General features: G+C 38.5%; 1 protein-coding gene across 1 annotated transcript in view; it reads right to left on the bottom strand.

Moving 5' to 3' along the window:
* MAOA (monoamine oxidase A) overlaps positions 1–27,180 on the bottom strand; it is a 94,472-nt gene extending 67,292 nt beyond the window's left edge. Inside the window, exons 1-3 of the mRNA XM_003800997.3 lie at positions 26,918–27,180; positions 5,848–5,942; positions 1,301–1,438 (exon numbers count right to left, since the gene is read on the bottom strand). Coding sequence (XP_003801045.2) covers positions 1,301–1,438; positions 5,848–5,942; positions 26,918–26,990 — 306 coding nt within the window. The 5' untranslated portion in view covers positions 26,991–27,180. The remainder of the gene's footprint in view (positions 1–1,300; positions 1,439–5,847; positions 5,943–26,917) is intronic.
* Between the last annotated feature and the right edge of the window lie 389 nt (positions 27,181–27,569).

The raw sequence follows: 27,569 nt of genomic DNA, 5'->3' as shown, positions 1-27,569 counted from the left end.
TTTTTGCTTCTAGAGCCCAAGGCAGATAGAGCAAGTCCACTCTTGCAAAAACTCCAACCAAAGCCCTTGATTAGCAGGGGGTTTTTTGTTTGTTTGTTTGTTTTTGGTCATGGCCTATTGAAGCCAACACCGCTAAACACTTTGTATACTTTTTATAGACCCTAACTACTACTTCTTCATTCTTACTTTGACCTCTGATCCCACCGTTTTTTTAAAAGAATACTATTTTCTTTTTTTTTTTCCCACATATGTCACTGCCAGACTCTCCCAAGCATCCAAAAGCACATGGGTATCAGAGTTTGCAAAGATTTCTGGTGTGCCCTGACTGGGCATCACTGTACATGCATTGCAATTATCATTAACTCCTAGGACATTCTAAAAGCCCTACAGCCTCCAGACCCATAGTGACTTGTCCATAGTGAAGTGGGACAGGAGATGTGTCTGTTGGGAAGTAACATGATTGGTGGCATGGGAATCCTGATGTTAGATTGAATAAACAAATGACTCTGTCCCCAGTGACACTAGCTCCAGGAACTGGGGTATAATGTCAGATTGGAAACTTGATTTCTCAAGGCATGTTTCCAGACTCCAGTCACTCCACGCTTGGCTTCAACAAGAAAGAAAAACACTGGCAACAGCTGCTAATTCTTGGGTGGTTATCAGCAGCTAGAGTTTAAACAATCTCTTGTTTAAACAGTAGGAAACTGGACACTTGACAACAGAGCTAGACTTCCCAAGAGTCAAGGCCAGGTACAGAAGAAATGATCAAAGTGTTCAAAAGAAATGCCAGGTAAGAATGAAGATGAATAACCACTTCAAGGCCTCAAACTATTGTGTTCTTTGGGCCTTAGAGTTGCCTCCCAGGTGACTCAGAGATGGCCTGGGAACTTGTGTGTACATGCATATATGTGTGTGTGTGTGTGTGTGTGTGTGTGTGTGTAAGTATGTCAGCTGCAGGCTCCCTCCACATCCACTCCTATGCCCTGCAAATGCATTAAGAGACAGCCAAAAGCCTCCCTGCCCACTATGGTTGGATTAGGAGTGGGGGTATTGCCTGCGAAGGCCACAGTGTATGACATGGAGGGGTACCAAGCTGAGGCATGATCTCCTATAGTGATTCCAGGAGTCCTTAGGGATTTTTTTTTTAAAGAAAAAAGAACAAGTAAAGGAAAGAATACTACTCTAAAGCCAAGGGCTTGTTTTGTGATTGCTTTGAGATAAAAACAAATAACTGAAAATAAACCAAATATTTTCTCAAAATGCTGCCCAATTGGCCATTTGGGTAAAAAGTCAGCCTTACCTTGACATACTGAACGAGACGTTCAGAGACATTGACTTTGTATGTCTGTATGCCCAGCTCCTTAGACAAGCGCAAGATTCTGTTCTGGGTAGGGCCAACATAAGCTCCGCCAACATCGACGTAGTTCACATGTTCATTCTGCAGAATGAGAAAAATTAGTCAAAAAACTAGTTAAAACTTGGGGTGGGGGGTAGTTTTTATGCCTTATTTAAAATAGCCCCATTTACTTTTTAAAACTTAAGTGTGCCTTACATCTCCCTTATGAAGTGCCTCTGAGGCTCGCCGCCTATAACTCAAGCGGCTGTCTGAATGAGAGTTGATTTTTATTTATCATGCTTTGGGCATGTCAGGTGTCTTGTGTTCCAATAATGTTCAAAATCCTTAGCCACTAATTTTTATTCTATTGTGACACTATCTTCTGTGTCTCTGCTTTCCCCCAACATATTTTCCAATTTTTTATTTTTGAACTGCATTGTAGATGATTCCTTCAGATCTATCACTTTACTCACTCTACAGCTATGTCTAATAAACTAACCTATCCACCAAGTTTATAAAATTTTAATTGGTATATTTTCATTTTTAGGAATCATTTTTTAATGTACTTGATTTTTTTAGTTTATTTCACCCTGCTCCTAGTTTTAAGCATTTTCTTTACTTTTTTTTTGAGACAGAGCCTCAAGCTGTCCCCCTAGGTAGAGTGTGGCACCACAGCTCACAGCAACCTCCAACTCCTGGGCTCAAGCAAGTCTCCTGCCTCAGCCTCCCAAGTAGCTGGGACCACAGGCGCCTGCCACAATGCCTGGCTATTTTTTGGTTGCAGCTGTCATTGTTGTTTTGGTGGGCCCGGGTGGATTTGAACCTGCCACCTTAGGTGTATGTGGCTGGCGCCTTAGCCACTTGAGCCACAGGTGCCGAGCCAGCATTTTCTTTTCCTTAAAACATATTAAACAGCAATTTTATGTTCTGTATAAAACCCAACTGTTATAAAATTTTTCTGAATCATTTTTTTTCTGCTTATTCTCTATTGGTGCCTTGTTTGCTTATATGTTTTATAATTTTTGAGTCTGGGTTGTTCATTTGTAGCAGTATCGATGAAGAAGATCAGAAGTTGGATGTGCTACAAATAAAGTTTGAGATGCCTGTTCAAGATCCAAGAGATCTGCAATTTCTAACTTCTATGTCAGAAAAACACGCATTGTTTTACTCAATGTTTTACTTATTTCATTGGAGAGTTATTCAGGGTTTTCATTCTGCCATAGTTTCAGAAATGAAGGGCTTCTTTGAGTTCTTTAACTTGTCTCTCCTTTAATCCTTACAGTCTCTTTTACTAACCATTCGTACCGTCCTCCAAATATTTTCTAGTGTCCAACATCCATTTTAAAATATGAAAAACAAAACTATAGTCAGCACTCCAGTAAATATCTAGGCTTTTACAAAGACAGCAAGGAGATTCCCTGGAGTATTCAAACATGATGTCTTTAGAACAATGACACTATCTTTAAAGCAAATAATCCTAAATAGAGCAATAAAGACCGTGAAACATTTTACAAATATTTCTTTAAAAAGAGGTGCCATGAAGATACCGGAAGTGTAATACTGTACTATGCTGCCCCTCGGTCTTTAGGATCTTGATTAAGATCTCACTACCTACGCAGCCTTTGAAGAGCTACACACATGCAAATATACGAAACCTGTGGTGGCCCTGAAGGCATTTCAACTTCATGTATTTGATTCTGAAGAAATACAAATGAATCACATTAGAAAAAACTGGGACACTAAACTAATGAGAGAGCTATCTGAACAGCTGCCTGGTGACAATATCAAATTTAACATTTCAGTACCTAAAGACCCAGAGTAGACTTTATGACATCTCCTCCTAAAATCAGCATAATTGATTATGCTATTAGAAAGCAATTCAGCATAGTATTCGAGTTCAGTTTCTTATTAAATAACTATTTTCATCCCTGCTTCTTAAAGCTCCTTTTTTCTCCTCTAGTCATTTGAATTATAAATGCTAAATCCTACTTAGTATTCAATATTTCTAAGTATTTCAGAGATTCCCTTCTCACATACCTAAGGGTGGTGTAAAATCTTGCTGAATATACAATAGTTCCTGTACGGCACTGACACATATAAATGATGCAGCATGGCACAGCAGCCCAGGCCAATAACATAGACGGGGATAAGCATGTTGGAATTCTCATTTCCCTTACACAAAGAAACTTGTTCTTAACTGAAAATCTGCAACATGACTGATGTTCCTATTTAATAACCAAGAGGTTTTACAGATAAGGAAAGTAGGGCTGAGGGACAACTTAATAACTATCTCCAAAATGAAGGAGTATTTTTCAGAAAATGACAGAAGAATCCTATCTAATAAGGGCATACTGACAGAATATGCAACCCTTCATTTGTACTACAACACACTGCCTTCAATTAGAATTTGAAGATGGAAGGGAGCTTCTTCAAGGGCATGTAGAATATATCTTATTGCCCATGTGAGAAAGCAGAGATATAAAGTACTAACACAACTTACCCAAAGCAGCATGTGGGGCCAGTACAGAGACTAGAATCCTAAGCTCATCATTCCCAGGCCAATAGCCTCCCAGTGGACTACATCTGAGGGAGTACTCAGAAATCCCCCAAATAAATTTTATCTGGATTGACGTTAATTTAAGGCAATCAAGCAAAGGTAGAGTAGCACTTCTGTAGTGTCCTCTGGGGATCTTGTCAAAATGCAGGTTCAGATTCAGAGGTCTAGAACAGGTCCTGAGATTTTGCTTCTCTATTGCACTCCCAGTTGACTCTGAGGCTGCTGACCCCTAGATCATACTTTGAGTAGTAGCAAGGCTGTAGAGCATTCTTAAAGCTGAGCAAAGTGGCAATAGGCCTATGATATGTCCCTGTATATTTAAAATAGTAGGAAGCAATGACAGAAGTTAACATGGTATAGTGTGACTGAAAGAGCTGCTACAATGTCCTAGGTCAGATGTTGTCTAGTGGTTATTCTAGTGTCCTTTCATCTTTTCTCTCCCAAGTCTGCTTCCATTATGTATCCTGGAAATGTTAAATATTTGCTTTCTCAGGCTTCCTAGCAGCTGAGGGTGACCATGTGACCCACCTCTAGCCAATGAGATTAAAACAAATGTTACTGGGGTCTTCTGGCAAAGGGAACTCTTTGTTGCAGACAAGGCTGAGATTGTCCCTCCACTTTCCTTGCCTTGAATGAGAACTTGATACTTAGAATCACAACACCCATTCTGTTACCACAAGGCAATATGTCAATATGAAAAGAATGGCAGAGCAGAAAGATAGCAAGAGCCTGAAGCTTTAATAACAAAACTGAACTCCTGCATCAGCCTGGACTACCTACCACTGAACTACTATGAAATAATCAAATGTTTGCATTGCTTAAACCATTCTGTTATTACCATTGCCTATACCATTCTGTTATTAGTTTCACTGAAACAACTTCTGGTTAGATAGATGCTTCCTTTCTTTTCAGTCACTTCCTTGGTCTGGTTTTGTCCTTACTGACAATCCACAGCTTTAAATACTCTATGTGTGTGTTCTAACAATCAGTATCATTAAGGACCTTCTAACTGCCAAGCATAAGGATGTCTTTTCTGCCTTTATCCTATGTCATTTGACTGTTGAGCATCCCATCTTCTTCCATTCAGTGACTTGCAAAGCTCTACTCTAGTTTGGTCCTCCTCCTCTGCCTCTACTGCTTCTCTCTCTCTGGCTCCTCTACCTCTGTTCCTGGCCCAGCTTTTATCTGCATGTGCCCCCAAATTCCATCTTTGCCCCTGTTTCCTTCTCACACTTCATAATCTCCTTATGTACTTTGATGAGCGCCCACAGATTCAAACACCTGCAACCACTCCTTTAAGTAGTCATAAATAATAGTGAGCATGCATTTTTCCAGAATGGAAAAAGCATATAAGTCTAAAAAGGCAGTGATAAAACAAGAACTGGGTTTCCTTCTCATACATAGCCAGACCCAACCTAAGCAAAGAGTGTCTCTGGCAGCAGCATACTCTTAGGGAACAAGGGCCAAGGGCAAAAGTTGCACAAAAATAAGCTGTATTTGGCCCTGCTTCATGTAGCCGCCACATTTCTATTAAGTTGTATATCACTGGATAAATATGGAACCTAGAGCAAGTGTGTGTGTCTGTATGCATGTGGATGTGTATGTTGTGGGTATATAGTCAATTCTAGTCCAGCCAAACTATAACCCCACCTGAGATACTGCACACTTGATTTAGATCTCTAGTATGGAAATTACAATACTGTATTAAAGTTATTTCTTCACATTTGTTGTCTTCACTACAATGTGAGCTACTTATTGAATGTCAGAGGCTATATCACTTTTTATTTAGTAATGGTGAAGAGAATGGACATTTATTTGATGGAGTACTTTAGAGCTATGGGGGACAAATGGGTTACCTGTATGAACTCTTGAGATTGTCTCTAGCCCTGTGACTTCCAACGGCACCACTTGTAGTTTGAGTGAGAGATTATACGTAAGTATTAACACCACTTACCCTCACAGTGTATGTTCTTCCGCCAACTCTGTCTCGTGCTTCCAAAACCAAAACATTAACTTCATGTTCAGCCAAGAGTTTGGCAGCAGACAGTCCTGAGGGGGTAAAAAGGGAGGAACATGTTAACATCAAATGCTAGACATCTAGACATCTAGAATGCTAGAGATTTAACACACCAAAGGAATATAGGGCATCACACACAACCCAATGATCTTGCTACCTTTCTAATAAATTTTGATCATATTGTGACTAACTAAGGCATCAATTTTATCACCCATTATAAGGGATACCAAAATGACCAGTTTAGTTGTCTTGCATTTTAGGTTGGTTAACAGAAATGAGATGTAATAATTCTAAAATGTATATCTTGTTTTCTGGTGACAATCATATCATATTTAAAGAATTTTTTGAGGCTCTTAATCAATCCCCATTGTATCCCTCTTCTAAACATCTTGATAGTATAAAAAGAAGAATATGTTTTCCTGAAATTTTCCCTGGACAAACCAGGCCTCAGTGGCTTTTCTCAACTTGAAACCCCCATGTAATCACTTCCTTTGCTGTATAACTCGACTATGTGCTTGGTAGATCTTAGATATTGCTTCCCTCACTAGATTCTAAGTTACCCAAAGGTAGGAACCATGCTTTATACTTTACTCATTGGCTCCAACACAGCCATGAACAAGTAAGTAAACTTCTAAATAAAAGCTTTCAGAAAAGAGTATTTAAAACCCAATATAATAATACTAGAAAAGTTAAGAAAGTGTTATAGATCAATATTTTATTAATGGTGCATGCTATCAGCATGATTTATCACTGATGTTGACCTTGATCAGATCACCTGGCTAACACAGTGTTTGTTAAGTTTCTCTACCATAAAGTTACTCCTTTTCTCCTTTTCCATAATATACTCTATGGAAAGAAGGCTATGCATAGCTCACACTTAAGCAGTGGAGAGTATGTTCCACTTTCAGAAGGGTAGAATATCTACATATAATATTTGGAATTCTTCTGCTATGGGCATTTGTCTCTTCTCCCCATTTATTTATCAAATCATTTATTTCTATCAGTATGGATTCACAAATAACTTATTTTATACTTTGTATTAGAATTTGATACTATGATATTTATTTTGTTACTCAAATTGTTCCAGCTTTGGTCACTGAAAGGTCTTACAGTTAGTTGGCTCCTGTGCTCCTTTGACATATTCTCATCATTTTTGTGTGTGTGTGTGTGTATAATTCTTTACTTTCTGGTACAACAGGATACTCCTGCCCCAACTTTAGAATCAACCATTTCTCCAATGACCTGTGGTCCCCTTTATTGGAGAATAGTATTAGAAACAAAGATCCAGGCTCCAGGTGTGCTCACTGTAACTTAGGTGCCATTGTTTCTAGGAACTCTCAGCTACAGTGTGAGGAAATTATGTATGCATACATTTATTTTTAAATTGACATTTATTTTTGCACTTCAAATGCTATCTTAATACTTATCTTTATAATTAATGGATCTTGTTACAAAAAATGAAGGAGACTCTCCTCAAATGAAGGAGACAGATAAACATAATACAAGGGGGAAAATGCTAGTTAGAATAATAGAGTAAAAGAGAAATAAGAGTGGCACCAGGGAAAAGACTAGTAAAATGATATAAATGATGTGTAGATTTGTGTACAAGTGGTTGATAAGAAGAACTATTCCAAGTGATTTTAAAACTCAGTGATTTGATGGTTCATTTCTAATGGTGTATACCCTAAAGATAAAAGGAGCTGCAAACATTTCTCTTAATAATCATTTGGTTGGTGGTAGTATTATTGTTGTTATCCTGAAGTTGTTATGTATGTAGTATGGGATAAAGCAATTGAGCAATCAGGTAGGTGTTGTTGAGATGCAGGATTTTGTGTCTGGGGATAAGGAAATTGAAGTGTTAAGAACTATGAGATGAAGTAATAACACTACAGTACTAAATGTGAATTGAAATTATTGGTATGATCGCTGGATATAATCTATATTTTTTAAAAAAGAAACATATTCCTGGTCAATGAAAAGGCCTAGAAAAAAATAATTTAACCAGTAGCAGTGAACACTCTGAGCACCCAGATTGTGGTTTCTAAAAATTCAATTCTGACTACAATAAACCATGGCTTGTGACCTATTTGAGGAAGATGTATAAAATAATCCTGGAATATTAAGTTATACCAGAAAGCAATGAGGCGGTCAAAAACTACTTGAATTGTGTCAATAGGACTCAGGAATCTACCTATATGTACTCCCAGGCCCAGGAGCCAAAGGCAGAATAATTTGAGTATCAAAGATAACATCTGCAATGGCTTAACTCCATGAATTCATAATAATACTAAACAAACACAAAAATTCTCATTGGCTACCTTTGGAAAATGCTAGGGAACCAACTTATCATTTTGAAAATGTTAAACAAAGGAAAGAATCTAGCATTCATCCTACCTTTCCTATTTATACTGACTCTCAAAGCAACCAGATAGCTAATGAAGGGAGATTTCGTTGTACAAAAGTATGCCAGCTAGTAAGTAAAGACTAAAATAACTAGAATGTCAGCATTTTGAAACTTCTAATGGGCTCGGTGCCTGTGGCTCAAGTGGCTAAGGCGCCAGCCAAATACACCTAAGGTGGTGGGTTCGAATCCAGCCCAGGCCCGCCAAACACCAACGATGGCTGCAAACAAAAAATAGCCAGGCATTGTGGCGGATGCCTGTGGTCCCAGCTACTTGGGAGGCGGAGGCAGGAGACTCACTTGAGCCCAGGCGTTGAAGGTTGCTGTGAGCTATGATGCCACAGCACTCTACCCAGGGGGATAGCTTGAGGCTCTGTCTCAAAAAAAAAAGTTAAGAAAAAAAGAAACTTCTAATGAATTAATGGATCTAGCATAAGGATCATCAACAGCTGCTAACATCACATACAAAAAAAGAGATAACCAGATGTTATCTGCCTCCGGATGGAAGCACATACCACTACCTATGAATAAGTTTTACAAACCAGAAGGACAGATGGATGGACAGAAGGGAGGAACAAATTAAATTCTCATGTGTATAAGCCTCTACATGTGATACCTAGGGGTCGGGGGACACATTAAATAACACCACTAGGATGTAGTCAACAAAATCCAGACTGTAGAAAATCATACAGGATCACTTTTTTCTTTAATGGTCTACTCCCACTCTCTTTTCCTTTTATCATTCACAGGCTTTTCCTACAATAACTCTCTTAGAGTACTAGTTCTGTCTTGATGCCTGCTCTCACAGGATTTGGGCTGACACAGCATTTTAGTCATGTATAAAATAGTATGGTATATACACAGCCAGAATCAAGGATGAGTTTGAGTCTCCAAGATCTAAAACAGAGTCTAAACCATATCCAGCACTGCTATTTGCTAATGCTTGTGTGCAATTTTGACCCCTTCAAATACACTACCCTTACTTTGGTGATAACTATCAAAGATTTAGGTATACAACAAATCTTCGGAAACTGCTAATAAAGAAAGGCATCCCCTGACAGTTATATAAATTCAAACCAATATCTGACAATCTTGGTGCAATCTATTTTCTGGGACAGAGCCAAAGGCTTCTTGTGCTGACTGATGTAGAAAAAGAATGAAAGTGTAATGAAAATATGTTTATGCATAAACATTTGTTCTTATGCATGATTATTTCTTCAGGGTTAAGTTCTAGGAGGGAGATTACCAAGTCAAAAAAGATGAAACTTTTTTTGACTCAAAGTGCCTGATATGACCACAACAAAAATCTGCTGAAAAGTGCAGAATTTTACTTCTCCCACCCTCATTTGGAGCCTTAATAAAATCTAATCTAGCATATAACTCCAAACAAGTTTGGTGAGTGAGATTCAGTGCCAATAATCAATAAATACTATTCAGGAGACTAAAGGGGCTTAGGTACTACCTGAGCCAGTACAATGACCACACCAGTGAGTGATGAAGGTAATTTTGCAGTTTGGTAGTCAAATAAAATAAAAAAGTTGAAAAAAAAGTGATTGTTTCTACATTACAGGTAAGTGATTGGCCCTATCTCAGCAAGGAGAGTTTAAACTCTTAGCTTAAGAAATAAAGAATATGTTTAAAACATTTAAAATGGATTTCAGAAAAATAGTTTTAAAAAAGATCTTGGAAGTGAAAGCGGAAAGATTTAAGTTATTTAGAAAAATCCACTAAATACAAAGCACATTTCTTCTAAGATGCTAAGTAAATAGGTGTTAATGTTTCAGTTTGCATATTTACTATGAAGAAAACCCTGATAAGGAACTTCCATGATAATTTAAAGGTTAGAAAATACATAATACGTAAATAAAGGTAAGGCACTGTTAGGAAAGTAGTTATTTTAGAATGTTCGGTAAGTCATAAATAAAGCTCAAGCAAACACTTGTGGTCCAGAGAAGCTTTTCTAATATAACAACTGTGGCTATCTGTTGATTTGAATGGACAAAACTAAGCACATTAAGTCTTAAGTTATGATTCCTTAACTTTTTAGTATTTATTTTATGTATCACTCATTATGTAGTCTACCACCCACTAATCACTACAAAATTCAAGGATCTCTTACAGAAAGAATATCATATCTCAATTGCCAACTGCACTGAGTTTAGCTTAAGGGCTTTTGCCAGAACCTTTCAAAATATTTATTTAGCATTTTGGGGGGGGGATACAATTGTCAGACAAGGTTCTTAAGTCTGAAGGCAAGTCCCCAATTAAAATTTGTCTACTATAAAAATAGATTTTATAATCAATATTTTTATTTTTCACATTTATTATGAAGAGAGAAAACTCTCATCTCAAAAAAAAAGGTTTACTTTTATTTCATTTTATTCCAAAGTAATATACATTACTAAGCAAAAACAAAGACCATTGTGCATTATGGTCCTCCCTTTCTTTGATTTTCCATCATTCAGTGGCCATAGGAAATGTGGGGTGATAAGCCTGTTTCTCACTGTTCCCCTCACCCACGAGATGAGGAAAGGGTTTGAAACAGGTATGCCAGTAAATGATTAACAATCAGCTGGGGAAGGGGAATAGATAGAGTTGGGGGCAGCATCTGTTTCGCAATACTTGGATTTCCATGGTGCATACGCAATATACCATAAATTTAAAACTACCAGTGTGGTTTCAGCTACCAGTGTGACTACCTCTTAAATCAGTAAGTGTTTGATATTCACTGGGTTGTAGGAGATGAGGGGCCACCTTAGAAAGGGGCTACTGGGGCAGACTCTCAAGTGTCCTATTATTAAATGTTTGTAATTCACCCACCTTCTTCTTTAGAGAAGAAGTCTAAGTGGGCACTGAAAAAATCTGCCATCCCCTACACTCAAAGGTCTTCCTTTCCCAAATTGTAGCAAATAGAGCCCGTTAGGAAGAGCCCAGAATTCCTGGGTCTCTTAATGGCTTTCTATGAGAGTAGAGAGCCCACAGAGGCAACACTCACAAAGAGTTTGTTAAGGCCTTACTGTGCAAATAACGAGATGAAATCACTGTCAAAATACAAAAACCCCAAACAGGAAAATAGTAGCTTATGGCACATGCAAATCTTTAAGTTGCAATAAGTGTTTTAAATAGGGATTATGAGTTTAAAACAATAAGACTTCTCTCTCTTGCATCACTTGGGTTTTATAGAAACCAAAATAAAATAGGTCAATGGATTTATTAGAGAGGTCAAAAAAAAAAAAAAAGAAGAAGAAGCAAGTCTGCTAATAGTACACCTTATTTGACAGTTTAAGGCAATGTTACTTCTGGTTATTAGATCAAGAGAGCCTGGGTGACATGTACCCAGTCAGCAGTGGTGTTGCCATGGCAACCTCACACCAATCTCCAGCTTCTCACTGCCCATGGAAACTCTTCTCATTAATTCTGCAGTGTATCCAACATCCCAAAATGGCTACTGTCCCCAGAGAACTGCTATAAGAAAATGATTTTACCCACATACTACACCTTCAGAGTTAATATATGCAACAAAGCTGCCAAGGAAATTATCCCTTTGCTTCCTGGGGCATAAATCTCAAGCATCCTGTCACCCTGGAACCCAGCTTCCACACTTGCCCCTATCTTTTCTACCTTGCCAAGGGCCATTTGCTTTATCTGCTTCAAGCACATTCCCATTACTCTATCCCAGCAAAGAATTAAATTTCTCCAACTGACTCATGCCACCCTTTCTAGTTCCTATGCGATTTCTGATTTTACAAAACACGATCCAGTGTCTCTATCTCCTCACTAAAATAAACCTTGAAATGTAGCAAATTCCTCTTTAAAGATGTCCAGTGATCCTACTATCAAAGCATATAACCAACTAGTCATCTGTCACACTCAGTCCCTGTTACCTGATTTATCTTTTTTCTTAGCACACATTACCACCTAGCACTACACATACACACATACACACACACTGGTTTTTTATTCGGTATATTGTTTAATTAAGTCCCCATGAAAGTAGGGTCTTTGCTTGCTTTTGCTTACAGCTACACCTTCATGGCCTAGCATTGTACCTGGCACACAGTGGACACTGAGGAATTATTTGTTGAAATAAGTTATTAATGAATGGTCTACTTCAGAGATTACAATTCAAAACCCCTCAGAAACACAGTGATACGCATTCCAACCGAAGGGATTCACAGTTTTAAAAAAAACTTCTAATGAATTGGTCAAATGAAACATTCCTAGGGCAGACTCCCAACTAACTGTCCTAGTAATACGTGGAAGAGACTGCACTAGAGAGCTAATGTGATGTGGGATCACATTTTACCATTTACCATATGATAACCTTAAGGAAAGTTTCTTCAGATTATTTTCACATCTGTAAACAGAGATAATAATCCTTCTTCCTTGGTGGCCAATGTGAAGATTAAACAAGGTAATACATGTAATTACTCAGACAAGTGACTGGTGTGTGACAAATGTCCCATCAGTGTGAACTGTCATCATCACTGTTATCCTAAAGGCCGTTGATGGCCTCCTTTTTTCTAAGGCTTGTAGTTTTGTTTGGATTCTTAAACTTCTTTATGCTATACTTGGTATTGCTGATTACTTACTTGTAATTTCAAGTTCTTCATTAAACAATACTTCCACGGTCCTGATTTCTCTAACTCAGAGTTTCTCAGAGGGCATTTTATGGAAAAGTACTACCTTGGTTAATGTGCACAGGATTTTTCAGCATTGTTCAATAAGGTAAACATATTATCAAGTTTGTTGTATTCTAGACTATAATAAAGGCATATAAAAGGTACTTTGAGGGTACTTAAGCCAGCTTGCCTAGTGAGACTTAGGAAGGCTTCTATGACTTTTGAAGTGGCTGGCTAGCCAATGTCACTTGATAAGAGTGAAATGAAGCATAAAAATTACACAAGAGATCAAATTATCAGGGTGCATAGACAGTAGACACCTAGCCTAGGACACTGATAAGAAGAAATAAACAAACAAAAGAGAGAAACGAGAAAAGAATTCAAAAAGTAAGGTGTCCAGTTTTAAAATTATAGATAGTTCTTATTTGTGAATGAGAAGAAAAAGTATTATAAAGACCTTAATTCCTCTAAACAAAGCTACAAATGTAATGAAATCTCAATTAAAATTAGCTCTCTTTATTTTAGAGAACCTGATTCTAAACATCACATGGAACCATAGCTTGCCAGGAAATTCTTTTAAAAAATAGCACAACTAGCCTGATCTTTTATTAAAATACATGATAGAACTACAGCATAGGGTAGCGCCTGTGGCTCAAAGGAGTAGGGTGCCGGCCCCATATACTGAAGGTGGCAGGTGCAAACCCGGCCGGCCAAAAAAAAAAAAAAAAAACAAAACAACAACAACAAAAAAAACTACAGCATAAAGAGTGGTGCTGGTACAATATTAGAGAGACAGAGAAATGTGAGAGAATATGATCTAGAAGTATCTTGAATTATGCAAATTAGTAGATAAATCCTGGTACAGTCAATAAATGGTGCTGGGACATCAGATTTGAGGAAAGAAATGAAAGTAAAGAATCTCTCTAATTCTTTACTCAGAATAAACTCAGATGAAAGATTTAAATGTCAAAAATAAAAAAAAAAAACAAATCAAACTAGGGTAGCACCTGCCGCTCAAAGGAGTAGGGTGCCAGCCCCATATGCCAGAGGTGGTGGGTTCCAACTCAGCCCCAGCCAAAAACTGCAAAAAAAAAAAAAGAAAAGAAAAAAAAACTAGAATAAAAAAGGTATATTTTTCTAAAATAATATTCTTGGAATAAAGAATGCTTTCTGTGCAAGACACAGAACCCAGAAGCCATAAAAGAAAAAGAAGATGTTTACAATATTCAGCAAAGAATTCATTTCTTCAAGATAGAAAAAGTTCTCACAACTCAATAAAAAAAGACTAAACGTACTTTTAAATGGGTAAAACATGTGAAGTAAAGTTTCACAGAAGAAATGTAAATGTCCTTCAACAAAATGGTGCTCGATCTCACCCACAATTCGAGAAATACAAATTAAAATAAGATATCATTTTGATTTATGGGACTAAAGTGTTGAAGTAGATATGGAAAAAAAGAATTTCCCTTACATTGTTGGTGGCAAAATGATACAACCTTGTAAGTATTAGCTATCAAAAATTTGAATGCACACCTGTAATCCCAGCACTCTGGGAGGCCAAGGCAGGTGGACTGCTTGAGCTCACAGGTTTGAGACCAACCAAAGCCAGAGTGAGACCTCATCTCTAAAAGTAGCTGGGCATTGTGGTGGGTGACTGCAGTCCCAGTTACTTGGGAGGCTGAGGCAAGAGAATCCCTTAAGCCCAAGAGTTTGAGGTTGCTGCGAGCTGTGATGCCACAGCACTTTGCGGAGGGCAACAAAGTGAGAATCTGTCTCAAAAAAAATTTTTTTTAAATGCATTTCCCTTTCATCTACTATTTCCAGCCTTAGCATATCTTTCTACATATAAATCTACACATGTGCTCAACGAGCTTTATATAAGGACATAATGGAGGGAGGCATTCTGTAAAATACCGTATGACTATTTAAAATAGTGAAAGCTCCCTGAAATATAGAAGATGAAATAAGCAAGGTTGAGATCCTACTTCATACTTTCACAGGAAATGTCTGAAAAGATACACAATGAACAATCACAGCAGTTATCTTTCAGGGAGTACTGCTGGGGGTCAAGAATGGGAGAAAGTCATCTTTTAATGTATAGGTAGACTTGTTTGAATTTATTTCATGCATGTTGTTTCATATAGAACATCACTTTATTTGCAAAGAGAAAACTACTTCACACAAGCATTAAGAATTTTTTTCCATACAAAATTGTTTTCTCCTTAGAAGGTTTCAAATATAGGCTACAGATGCATGGAATGTGGGCCATGTACATGAGAAGCATCTAGGGCATGAATAGCAACTGAATCTTTTTGCAAGTACATATATTTATACCTTCACAAGTATCACAAACCCAGATAAATTCATTCCTTTATCCACTTATCCAACAAATAATACTGCATTCCTGTGAGGTCTAGGCTATGTCCTCGGTGCTGTGATTTCGAGGTGACTATGTGCATATGACAAAGCCCTCATGCATCTGACATTCTTATGAGGGAGACAGATAAACACATAAAGGAATAAATATTAAGTGTTATCAACTATTATGGAAATATTAAGTACTATGAAGATAAATAAAGGAGAGTAAGGGGAGAAAGAGTTATGGAGGTGGGATTGCTCTTTTAGATAGGGTCATCAGTTAGCACTTCTCAGAGGTGACATTAATGCAGAGACCTTAATGAAGTAAGGAGGTAAACCACACAAGTATCTGGGGAAGATGGAAACAAGGCTGATGTGCTTAAAGGACAATGAGGCTGGCATAGCCAAAAGGGAGTGGGTGAGGAGAAGATGAGACCAGAGAAGTAAGAAGACAATGAATGACATGAAGCCTTGTAGACTATGACAATGATGTTGGGCTTTGGTCTCAATGTGATGGGGAGCCACTGGAGGTTTATAAGTAGGGGAGTGATTCATCTTATCTCAACTTTTTAAAAGATCATCCTGGTTTCTGTGACAAAAGCAGAGTGTAAAGGGGAAAAAGAGGAAGAGCCAGGTTTACATGGTGCCTCACACCTGTAATCCTAGCACTCTAGGAGGTCAAGGCAAGAGGATTGCTTGAGCCCAAGAGTTTAAGGTCACTGTGAGCTATAATGCCATGGCACTCTGCCCAGGGTGATAGGGTGAGGCTCTGTCTCAAAATAAAATAAAATAGGAAGGAAGCAGGGAGACTAGAGATCATGGTGGGTTGGACAAGAACAAAAGACCACAATGGCTTGGACAGGACCGGCTGTGGTTGTAGTTGTGGGAAGCAGTTGGATTCAGAACATATTTGAGGATACAGCTACCAGGATTTGCTGCTGGAATGGATGTGGTGTAGGACAAACGGAGAGGAGTCAAGAATGGCTCTAAATTTTGTTCATTCACTAGTAAGTATTTGTTGATTGTGTGCTCACTTATATGCCTTGAGTAAAATTTGTGGGTTTTACCCTCTCCTCCTGCTTTAGAAACAGTGGCTAAAAACCTTCAGTTTGGCTGTATTTTTATTGTCCTAAGAGTGTTCAGTCCATTGTCCAAGTGGAGTTATGTAAGAGTTCAAACAAGCAGTTATATAAGCATTCTACTGGCCAGATACCACTTCACTGAATAATAGAGAATTAACTTTAAAATGTATTATGCAATATTCTCTATACACATTCCTAGATGATGATGAATGTTAAAGTTGAAGAAAAATGCAAAGAGTCCTGAGCAACTGGGTAAATGTGATGCCATGTACTAAGTTGGAAATAGCCAGCAGAAGAATGAGTCATGCAGAAATATCAAGTGTCTTGTTTTAGATCTATTGAGATGCCTAAATGAGCTAAATGTGTGTTTCAAACTTCTCGAGAACAAAAATGTGTTACACATCTTTGCATCTCTAGGATAGAGCCTGCCACGTTACCCGTACCCAAATGCTTGTTGCAATGAATAGAGGAACCACATACTAAGAAAACAGAACCATGCTCGTGTGGATGAGGGCAACAGGGAAGTTTCAGATGCTACTTAGATTATATTTACCTCCAGCAACTAAGAAAGATTGGCAAAGATAGGATGCCAGATCATTTTAACCTTGATGCCTAAGTAAGTAAGCAGATTCTAAATACTACTAACACATTCTCATCTTTGACCCAGTATTGTGATTTTTGGCAGAAGAAAATAGACTATCAAGGTGCACAAAAACTTGTGTCTGATAAATAAAACCATTCATATCAATTTAATGTACACCTATACCCATCTGTATCTTATGCTTCCTTTCAGAGACAGTTCTCTGCTTTTAGAAAGGCCAAATCTTCTAATCCCTTTGATAAGCTAAAAAGATAGGGCTGTCTCAAACGATAAATAGATGAAAGCTAACAATTAACTTCAATTTGCCCTGAATTCAACAGACTGGTTGTCTAGACAGTCCTAATTTATTTGATTATTGTTCAGCATTCATCTTCACTTTAGATAAAAGGATTTCACCCAAGTTAGGGAATGCAATTATCTCTTAATTCATTATTCACCTCATTCTTTCATTGAAACTTAAAATACACCAGGGGCACTCCACACTGCTGTCCTCAGATTCTGCACAGTGGGATGGGATGTAGCTTAAAGCAGCAGTTGCCAAAATGCTTTATGGAACACTGGTCAAATAAGATGCTCTAGGGAAAAGTATCAACGTTCTTAGAAGTTGGGACATCTTATATTATTTCTCCTTCCAGAAAATATTAAAATATTAAAGGCCTGTACAAATCCTACAGCAAAGACATCTGTTCCTCACAGCATTTCTCCCCCTTCTACCTTAAAAAAGAACCCAACTGTATCTCAAAACACACTTTGGGACAGCTGGTCATATCTCTCATAAGATTCTTCAAATAGGCTGGGTGTGGTGGCACTTTGGGAGGCTGAGGTGGGTGGATTGCCTGAGCTCAGGAGTTGGAGACCAGCCTGAGCTATAGCGAAATCCCATCTCTAGAATAGCCGGGCATTGTGGCGGGCACCTGTACTCCCAAATACATGGGAGGCTGAGGCAAGAGAATCTCTTGAGCTCAAGAGTTAGAGGTTGCTGTGAGCTGTGACACCACTGTACTCTACCCAGGGTGACTAAGACAGACTCTGTCTCAAAAAAAAAAATTGTTCAAATAGAGCAATAAACTCAAATAGGGCTCAAGCTTCGAATAGCTATGACTTAAGCTCTGCTGCCTCTCATACTTCCTTCTCTTTATTCCTAAAAGTGACATTTTTCTTCAACTTTGGCATTCATTATCACCTATCACTTTAAAATTAATTCTCTATTATTCAGTGAAGTGGTCTCTAGCCAACAGAATTCTTATATAACTGAACTTTTGGACTCTTAGACCAAACACTCTAAGGACAATAAAAAGTACAGTCAAACATCAACTCATACTGAAGTTTTCTAGGCAACATTCCCAGAGCAGGAGCAGAGAGTGAAACTCACAAATTGTACTCAAGGCATATAGTGAACACACAATTGACAAATATTTACTGAATGAATGAATACACATACATATAGCTACACAAGACAAAAGTCTTTAACTTAAGCCATAGCTCCCAACTGACTCATTTAATCCAGAAACAGTCACCTTAAAGGTCATCTTCATTACATTTGAGAATTTATCCAAAATCTAAGACACTTCTGTCAAACACTACTTCCTCCATGAAATACTTTTCTTTGTCATTTCCTCCAGGTAGAATTAACCATTCCTTTCTCTTTGCTGCCATTGGACCTCTGAACTAATCTCAAATATCAACAGTACTTCAGGCTCATAGCTGTAATCCCTGCGACACAGAGGGATCCTATGCCTCACACAAGTTACTGGATTGATGAATGGGTTGACAGATAAACTAGACAATACCCTCACACCAAAACCTCCCTCTTCCACTTGGGTCCAAATTTTGTCAAATGTTTTTAGTAGCCACTGATCTTTATAAGCTATCACAAATGCATATTAAGTAAGAAATGCATGTTTCATAGCAAAGTTTCACTTCAGTATGTAAAATCTTTAAATAGCGATCTTGGAAAACTACTAAAAGAAAGCCTATCAACCACCACAGTCTTCGATTTCTTTTACCAATGTTTTCTCCCAAATTCTTTCTTTTCAAGACATGTCAGGTTCACTTCTCCATTTATTGTGCACTTAATACAGGAAATATAGGTGCAATAGTTTTCAGCATGAATGTTTTAACTGTTTTCATCATGATCTATTTACTAATTCATTACTAGTTAATGTCCAATGATGTAATGAACACTTTGAATTTTTTTTCACCACTTCTGTGACATCTCAGTATTAGTCACAAATACTTACTTCTATGGTCTAATAGCTTTCATCAGATTTTTAAAGGGACATTTGATCCAAAAGGCTAAGAACCACAGATCTAAACTACTCAGACAATCGCTATACATTATCCTAAATGTACTAGAAATAAACTTTTCAAAAAGGAAATAAAATTGTCATTTCAAACTTATTTTACTTAATAAGATGCTCCATATTTTTAAATTTAAATGTTCACAAAGCTAATATGTTCTAATGTATAAATTACTATAAAACAATCATCACTAGGCCTTAGAGCATCAAGTTTCAACATAAAGGAGTAATAGGGTTTACTGGAGATCTATAGATTGATAAGCTAACAGAGCAAGTTCAATGAGTCAAGGTATAGAAAGAGCACAGTCCTGAAAGTCAGTATTTTAGGTGTGCATGGTCAAGTTATGTTACTAAGAATTCTGTGGCATTTGGTAATTAACTTGACTCTCTGGTCCTCAATTTCTATTCCTTTGAGCTCTAATAGGCCACCATTCTGTGACCCTTGGATGTTACTAAGAATTCTGTGGCATTTGGTAATTAACTTGACTTTCCGAGCCTCCATTTCTGTTCCTTTGAGCTCTTATAGGCCACTCTTCTGTGACCCCTGGATGTAGTTAATATGTAATTAACTCAACACTCAAAGCTTATCATCTACTTTTTGTGTTTATATTGACATGCTTATATAATCAATCAATTAAATACTGTGAATAAGTGGGGCTTTGTTGATTTGGCCTAGCAACAACTAGAAAAGGGCTTTTTATAAACACTCATAGAAGCCATGGGGAAGATATGAATGAATACCTGTGAAGAGGCCCAGACCCTGATTTAAGTGAGTGAAGTATGTCAACATGAGAAGATACAAACCATTTCTACAATAAATCGTGGAAGAAAGAAATTATTAAGGAGGGGTCTGGAACAGAAAGCTAAAGAAACAGACCTTCAGCTCAGCGCCTATAGCCCAAGTGGCTAAGGCAACAATCACATACACCAGAGCTGGTGGGTTTGAATCCAGCCCGGGCCTGCCAAACAACAATGATAACTACAACCAAAAAATAGCCGGGCATTGTGGCAGGTGCCTGTAGTCCCAGTTACTTGGGAGGCTGAGGCAAGAGAATCACTTAAGCCCAAGAGTTGGAGGTTGCTGTGAGTTGTGATGCCACAGCACTCTACCCAGGGTGATAGCTTGAGGCTCTGTCTCAAAGAAAAAAAAAAAAGAGAGAGAGACAGACCTTCATAAAACTAAGTACTAAAAAAGATATCAGAAGACATAACACATATAACTTAACTCTATGGCTTAGATGACAAAAACCATTATTTCAAACACTTCATATAATGCTATATGACAACAGAGAAGGGAATAGATTGAAGGAAAATATAAATTCTTGGCAGAAATATATTAAATATTTGTCACAATTAAGGGGGAGAAACAGGCCAACAATCAACTTGTCTCAAACGTTCACAACATTTAAAAAATGTTTTAATTCAATTGTGAAGTTCTAATCACTAAAACTTAAAATGAAAAAAAAACATATCATTATGAAATATATCCATTTCATGTATGTAAACATATTATTTAAACAAGTACTTAATGGGTGTCTATACTTTCTTTTTTTTTTTTTTTTGAGACAGAGCCTCAAGCTGTCCCCTTAGGTAGAGTGCTATGGCATCACAGCTCACAGCAACCTCCAACTCCTGGGCTCAAGCTAGTCTCCTGCCTCTGCTTCCCAAGTAGCTGGGACCACAGGCACTGCCATAATGCCCAGCTATTTTTTGGTTGCAGCCGTCATTGTTGTTTGGTGGGCCCGGGCTGGATTCAAACCCACCTCCTTAGGTGTATGTGGCTGACGCCTTAGCCACTTGAGCCACAGGTGCCGAGCCAGTGTCTATACTTTCTAAATCTCAGATGTTGGCACTCTTGCAAGCCTCTGTATGTGAACTCAAACCATAATACAACCTCATTCTTTCTGGATACACCTGTATCCAAATGCTGCAAGATTTTTTACACGTTAAAATATTTCTATGTCATAACTACATGATTATATGACCCAATATTTGCCAATAATGGGCTTCCAAATTTCTATTTCTTCTTTATTGGCTTCTGTGATATATAGATGTATACTATAACTAGATCTATTTTAAAATAAGTTTTTCACATTAGCTGAGGATTATGTATAAATTCAAATCTTTAGTACTCACTAAATGCTAAAACTGCCCATGAAATGTCAAATAAAACCAAAGTTCATTCAACCATGAAGATTTCAAAAACATCAGAATCCCAATAACTGTAATTCTTATATTCTTTGTTCAGCATGAAGAAGTCTATAAAGTAGAAGTTTTCATCATGCCTATGGTTCATCTTATAAGGGTACATGTGAATCTTTCTAAATGTAGAATATAAATGTCTTAACACAATAACTAAGAAAATGACATGAAGGCTATGTTAACCAGTTTTATGAAAACATTTCAAATTGTATATGAAAACATGACACTATACCCCATGACAGTATTAATGTACACAGCTATGATTTAATTTAAAAAAAGTATAAGTTTTCTAGTTTATTTTTGAGGAAAAAAAATAAAATAAGGGTAGAGAAGTATCCTAAAAGGTATAAAATAAATGCTTATTCCACACTGAACCTCAGAGCCTCTAAATAACTAAGGCACCAAAAATAAGCAGCCTTTAAAAAATGGAAGCTTTTCTTAGTCACTGCAAAACCACACAACACGTGCTGCCAAGTTCTGGGTTAAAATGCCTAAAATGGCAAAAAGGATTTGTATGGATGATGTATTTCAGCAAAAGGGGAAATTGTGGTCTGCTGTGGACTCAATCTTTGGAACTCCAAACATTAGTCATTCTTGCAAAACAGCTTTCCTGTCTCAGATGAAGAGAACAATTCGATCCCTGCTGGTTTTACACAGCATAGAGTTCTGGGTGGCTAGTGCTCTCAATTCTTTTAGTAGAGCTTGGCTCCTGGACAAATATAGAAGTTCTATTGCTTAAATGCTATTTGGACACCAAGAGCTATTTCTACATGCCACTTGGAATTTAACTGCAAATACATGGAGAAACTCTATTTGCCCAGGACCATCAACCATTATCATGAGTAAGGTGTTTTTATTGTACACTCGCTAATCATTCATAGTTCACACAGGCACAAAAATCACAGGCAGATGTCATGCGCTAAGAGTCATCTCAATAGCTACCAGGATCACATCCCTAGAGGCATAAGAAACAATTATTTCCTTCCCTGGAATTTTCACCATGGGCTTAAATTAAGCACTGCTCATGTCGGGCTTACACCCTCATGACTCTTATCTGTGCTCCTCTAATTGCTCCTGCTTGGTATGTCTTTATTCCATCTTCTTATCTACCTGTTAAAATCCTACTTATCTCTCAAGGTTCTAGAACTTTGTTCATATTTATAACATTAATATTTATCTCATTGTATTCATGTCAATTATTTACCCCCTTGATTACTTCTACAAACAGGACATGGGCATCTTATACACAGGGACACTACTTACACATCTTTACGTATCTCTTTCTTTCCCATGATCTAGCCATTGACTAGCACATGGTAGAGGCTCCTGAAATACTGGAACAAGCCTAGGAGCCAGAGTTACCTCTACTTGTAATGAATTCTTTGAGGGATAGAGTATTCCCTTTTCCTAAATGTGTTCGAAGCTACAACCAGATAATCACTAAGGAGATGCTGTCCAGAGGATTAAACTCTTAGGTGATTGGACTAGATTGCCTTTTAAAACCCCTTCGACCCCAAAGACTCTAAAATTTCAAACAGATCCATGAAGGAAGTGTGCACTGTCCCCTAGAGGTGGACTTTTTTCTCTTTTCCTTTTTTTTTTTTTCTCTCCCTAAAGAGAATCATTTCAGAAATTCTTAGTTAAGGGAAGATTTTAAATCTTCCACCACTAGTTTTCTGTCATTTGTTATGTCTGTGATAGCTCATGAATAGGAGATAGTATCTAAATTCAGTGAATGAACCACACTATACTTAAAAATAAAATCAAGAAATAAGAGACAGAAAATAAGTGTATAGTTAAGTGTAGATTACAAGTTACACAAGAGGAGGAAAAAAAAGTCATTGAGAGCCAGACTGATCAAGGAAAGGATCTTCAACCAGGTATGAAGGATGGATAGGCTACAAAGGGTCAGAGAAAAGTACCTCCATGTTAAGAAAGAAAACAAATATGATGGGAAAGGCATGAAGGGTCATAATAAACTAGCAAAGCCCTGACAGCAACAGCACTGAGACTAAAAGCTTGAATCCATGTTGGGGAATGGTGAGAAATGCTACTTGTCCAACAAAGTGGGGGCAGGTAATTGAGGGTATAGAAGGGGGGCTTGAGAGGCTGGTAATGGGAGACCATTGAAGACCTTGAACAGAAGAGGTGATGAAAGAAGCATTTAAGAAAAATCAAGTCTGAGAGAACACTGCATGTGGTATGGACATGAAGGGAGAGCCATTAATGTAAAGAGTGGCCACTGGGGAGGGGGTCATAACCAAGTGGGCTTCAGGGCTGAAAAGTCTGTTCCAGAGGATGTGCAAGGGGGGGGGCATCACAGGGAATGGAGAAGAGGGATAGCCCGAAAGAGCAGTTACAAGGGTTTGCTAAAAGAGTGTAGAAGATGAAAGAAAAGAATGTGTTAAAATGATGGATAGGATGGTGATGTCAAGAACAGAGTCAAGGGACTTAGGAAGAGAGGCTGGATTGGCAGGCATGGTCACTTTTGGACACGTTGAATCTGAAGTATTCAAGTGCAAAATATCCAAGAGCAGACAAGCTACAGGATAGGAGTTCAGAGAAAGAAAAGGATTCAAATGAAAGACTTGAGAGCTTCCTACAGATGAGAAAGTTGAAGTCCTAAAAGAAGAAAGTGGAGAACGTGTGTAAGAGCCCAAAAGTGATAAACAGTGGAACCTCCAACTCATTTCAAAACTAGAAGTTTGCAAGAATATGAGCACAATGAAGGAATGGAAAAGGGGCATTCATTGTGGGATAAAAATCTAATAGTGTAACAGAAAACATGAAAGGACTTTCACAAAGGAATGGGTGATAGATGATGAATGATGGATAAGGATCAGAGCATGTTAAAGACACCACCACCAGACTAACAAATGAGCAGAGCTGTTTCCCCTCTCAACTACTAACACAGTATAGCATATGAAATTGGGGGGGGGGTGGACAGATAAAAAGAGTTTTGTGGCTGTAAGACATGTTCTATTTTATGTTTTTAATGACAAAAAAGAATACAGCAGGATGCTGCTATTCTTTGTGTAAAGAGAGTAAAAGATAATGCTGATAATATAGATAGGGTTTGAGTAATGTCATTGAGAATATTTACTCTTCTGGGAGCTATAAAATAGGAATAGCACTGCAGCTGCTAAGTACTGGCTGTATGTTATAAATATGTGGATAACATATCAAAGTGTGTAAGTCCTTACAAAAGTTATAAGGACTATTCAAAGGCATTTAAAACTGACCCAGGGACTGTCAAGTAACTCATGGGATACTGCCAAGCACATATAAAGATGATGTGTTTCTGAGTTCACAAGAATGCTTGAGAAGTGATGCCTCTCACCTGCTCATGAAATACCCTATGTCCAGGATCTGACTTGAATCAGACTTGTCTCTACTTTCATTTTAGTTGTGAACTATCTTGAAAGGTACCACAGAAAGAAAGCAATGTCTCTGGTCAGTATGAGTATCAAAATCATTCAGATATAATAGAGATGGCATTAGAGGAAGCCAAGTACTTTTCCAGTTGCTGATAGATTAGAAGCTGGCCTCTGGAATAGATGTGTGAACTACTGTGCAAGAGATGCCCTCTACCTCTCCCAAATGGAAATTAATTAATAATTAATGGTGATCAGGAACCATGGACAGATCCAGGTTTTGTGGGGTCTGAAGGTTATGTAATTTGGGTACCCTCTTTAAAAAATAAGAAAGCAAAATTGTGAACATGAGATTCAGGGTGAAACAAATTATTTACAATGAGAATCAGAGAAGACCTGCAGTTATAAGGGCATAAAGCATAAGGTTCTTCAGTACATGCTGAATCTACCTCTGCGAATGACCACATATTGAAAGTGTGGGAAGAGAGAAAGAGTAGGTAATCAGGCAGAGGAAAAAAAAAAGACAGTATTCCTTAAGGAATACTGGGATAAGAACAAGGAAAAGACAATAATAAAATCCCATAAGGAGCAGTGAATTGTGGAATATAAATGATATGAAGATGGGAGAGGACACACATCTCCCAATCAATTTTCACAACACATTATTGTATTTATTTTCCAGTGATCAATAATCATAGTGCTTCTAGGAGGCCTACCTAAAAGGACTAGATTTTTGGAAATACCAGTCTACTTCACTGTAGGCACTCAACAAGTATTTGCTGAATGAATGAATGAATGAATGAAGGGAAACAAGGGACATATTCCTTTTCCTTACTCTCCATCAGGATCTGCTTTCTTCTGATGTTCCAACACATATGCATGTTTTTTCTGGCAGAAGCTGGAATTGTCAAAGCATTAGTTCATACCAATCTCTTTTCTAGTGACTATCCTGAACAGGTCAAGTCAAAAGCTTTCTCCACTCAAAATGAATTTGTAAGCACATTCAGAGTCCCCTCAAAATGATTATACATAAAAATAACTACTGGGGGGTTCACTGTACCTACTTCCTGACATCTTCTTTCTTCCTTTGTCTAAATCAGATTCTGCTGGTATGAGGGCAGGGTCAACAGGTGAGTGTGGGATCCTGGCTAGGACTGTAACGCAACACATTTCCTACATTTCAACACTTTACCAAATAGGACAATGTAAGTGACAATTTAATATGTGAATCACGATTAGGCTTCCAGCAAGATACTGAAAAGCCTCATGCAACCCTCACTTGATCAGACACAAACCTAAACCAGGAGGAGGGGAAGGGCCAGAAGGAAAAGCCAGCAGGAGGGGAAAATAGGGCACTTAGCCTCTGCTTTATAAAGGGGATACTTTTGGGTAATAAATGCCTTACGCCTTCAGCAAGTTCTTAAAAAAGGCAGGAGTAGTTTAAAAATAAGAGCTCATGCCTCTTTCCTTAAAAAAAAAAAAAAAAGTCTTTTCCTAAAGGATTTTAAGGTAAGATGCTTAGAGAAGAGCAGGATATAAGTATAGTAAGATATAGATAGCTGATACAGTGTTTAGGGCAAAGGATATGAAATCAGCGAGGTGAAACAGCCACCTCCAGAATTAGGAGTGTGGGTCTTAAATGGGAGAAAATCGTTCAGCCACTCCTAAGCTAGGAGAATTGACCTCAGGAGAGTTATTGAAACTCCCCAGACCTCCGTCTCTTGGCTCTCTAAAATGGGGGTGAATTTAGTACCCATCTCACAGGACTGTTGAGAACTGAGGAAATTCACATAAAGTGCATAGTACTTAATATAACTGCACAGCAAGTTAATTAAATATTAGTGTTAATAGTAGTAGTAGTAAAATTACTGTGCCTCCCTCCTCCCTAGTTCACACCACCAGCAAAACTTGCCCAACCCCCATTCCCACCTCTCAGGATCCGAGCCCGCCAAGATTACACTCTTGCATAGATAGAGAAGAGACTGTCCAAATGGAATAAAGGTACTACTAGCCCCCCACCCTGGGCCAGCCAAAGCCACTCAGGCCACCACTACGGTCAGTACTGACCTGAGATGCCGCCTCCTATCACGACTACGTCGAACATGTGGCCTGCGATACCCGGCTTCTCCTGACTCGCCATTCTTTGGAATACACTCTCCCAAGCCGTGGGTACAGGAGTGGAGACGCCAAAGGGCGGGATGTACCCTTCTACCAACTCTCGGGGGGAGCCCGGGGGCGGAGCCGATCGTTCTGCAGATACCCGGGGGGAGCCGGGCGCTGAGGGCGGGGCGAACCTTACTGCTGACACTCCAGGAGCGCCCGGGGGTGGAGCTGATCCTCCAGCTGATACCCGGCGGGACCTCAGCTCTGAGAGCTGGGAGGACCTTCGCGTTAACACTCGGGGAGAGTTACTGGGTTTAGGAGGTCCTTGTGCTGGCATTTGGGAAGGATTACTGAGTGTAGGAGGAGGAGGTCTTTCTACTGACCCCCGGGGGGTGCCGGATATTAAGGGAGAGGTGGAATCTTGCACTGACAGTTGGACGGAGTTATTGGGTACAGGAGGTGGTGCTATAGACAATTGGGAAAGGCTGTTGGGTAAAGTAAGTCCTGGTACCAATATCCAAGGGAAGCCAGGCACTGTGGATGCGGTGGACCCTAGTGCTGAATCTCGAGAGCTGTTACTGGGTGTAGGAGGTCCCGGCACGGATGCTTGGGAAAC

Source organism: Otolemur garnettii, unplaced genomic scaffold (assembly GCF_000181295.1).
Source record: "Otolemur garnettii isolate 467f Iridium unplaced genomic scaffold, OtoGar3 scaffold00192, whole genome shotgun sequence".
NCBI lineage: Eukaryota > Metazoa > Chordata > Mammalia > Primates > Galagidae > Otolemur > Otolemur garnettii.
The sequence above is the reverse complement of the archived record's forward strand: the minus strand, read 5'-3'. Positions and strand labels throughout refer to the sequence as shown.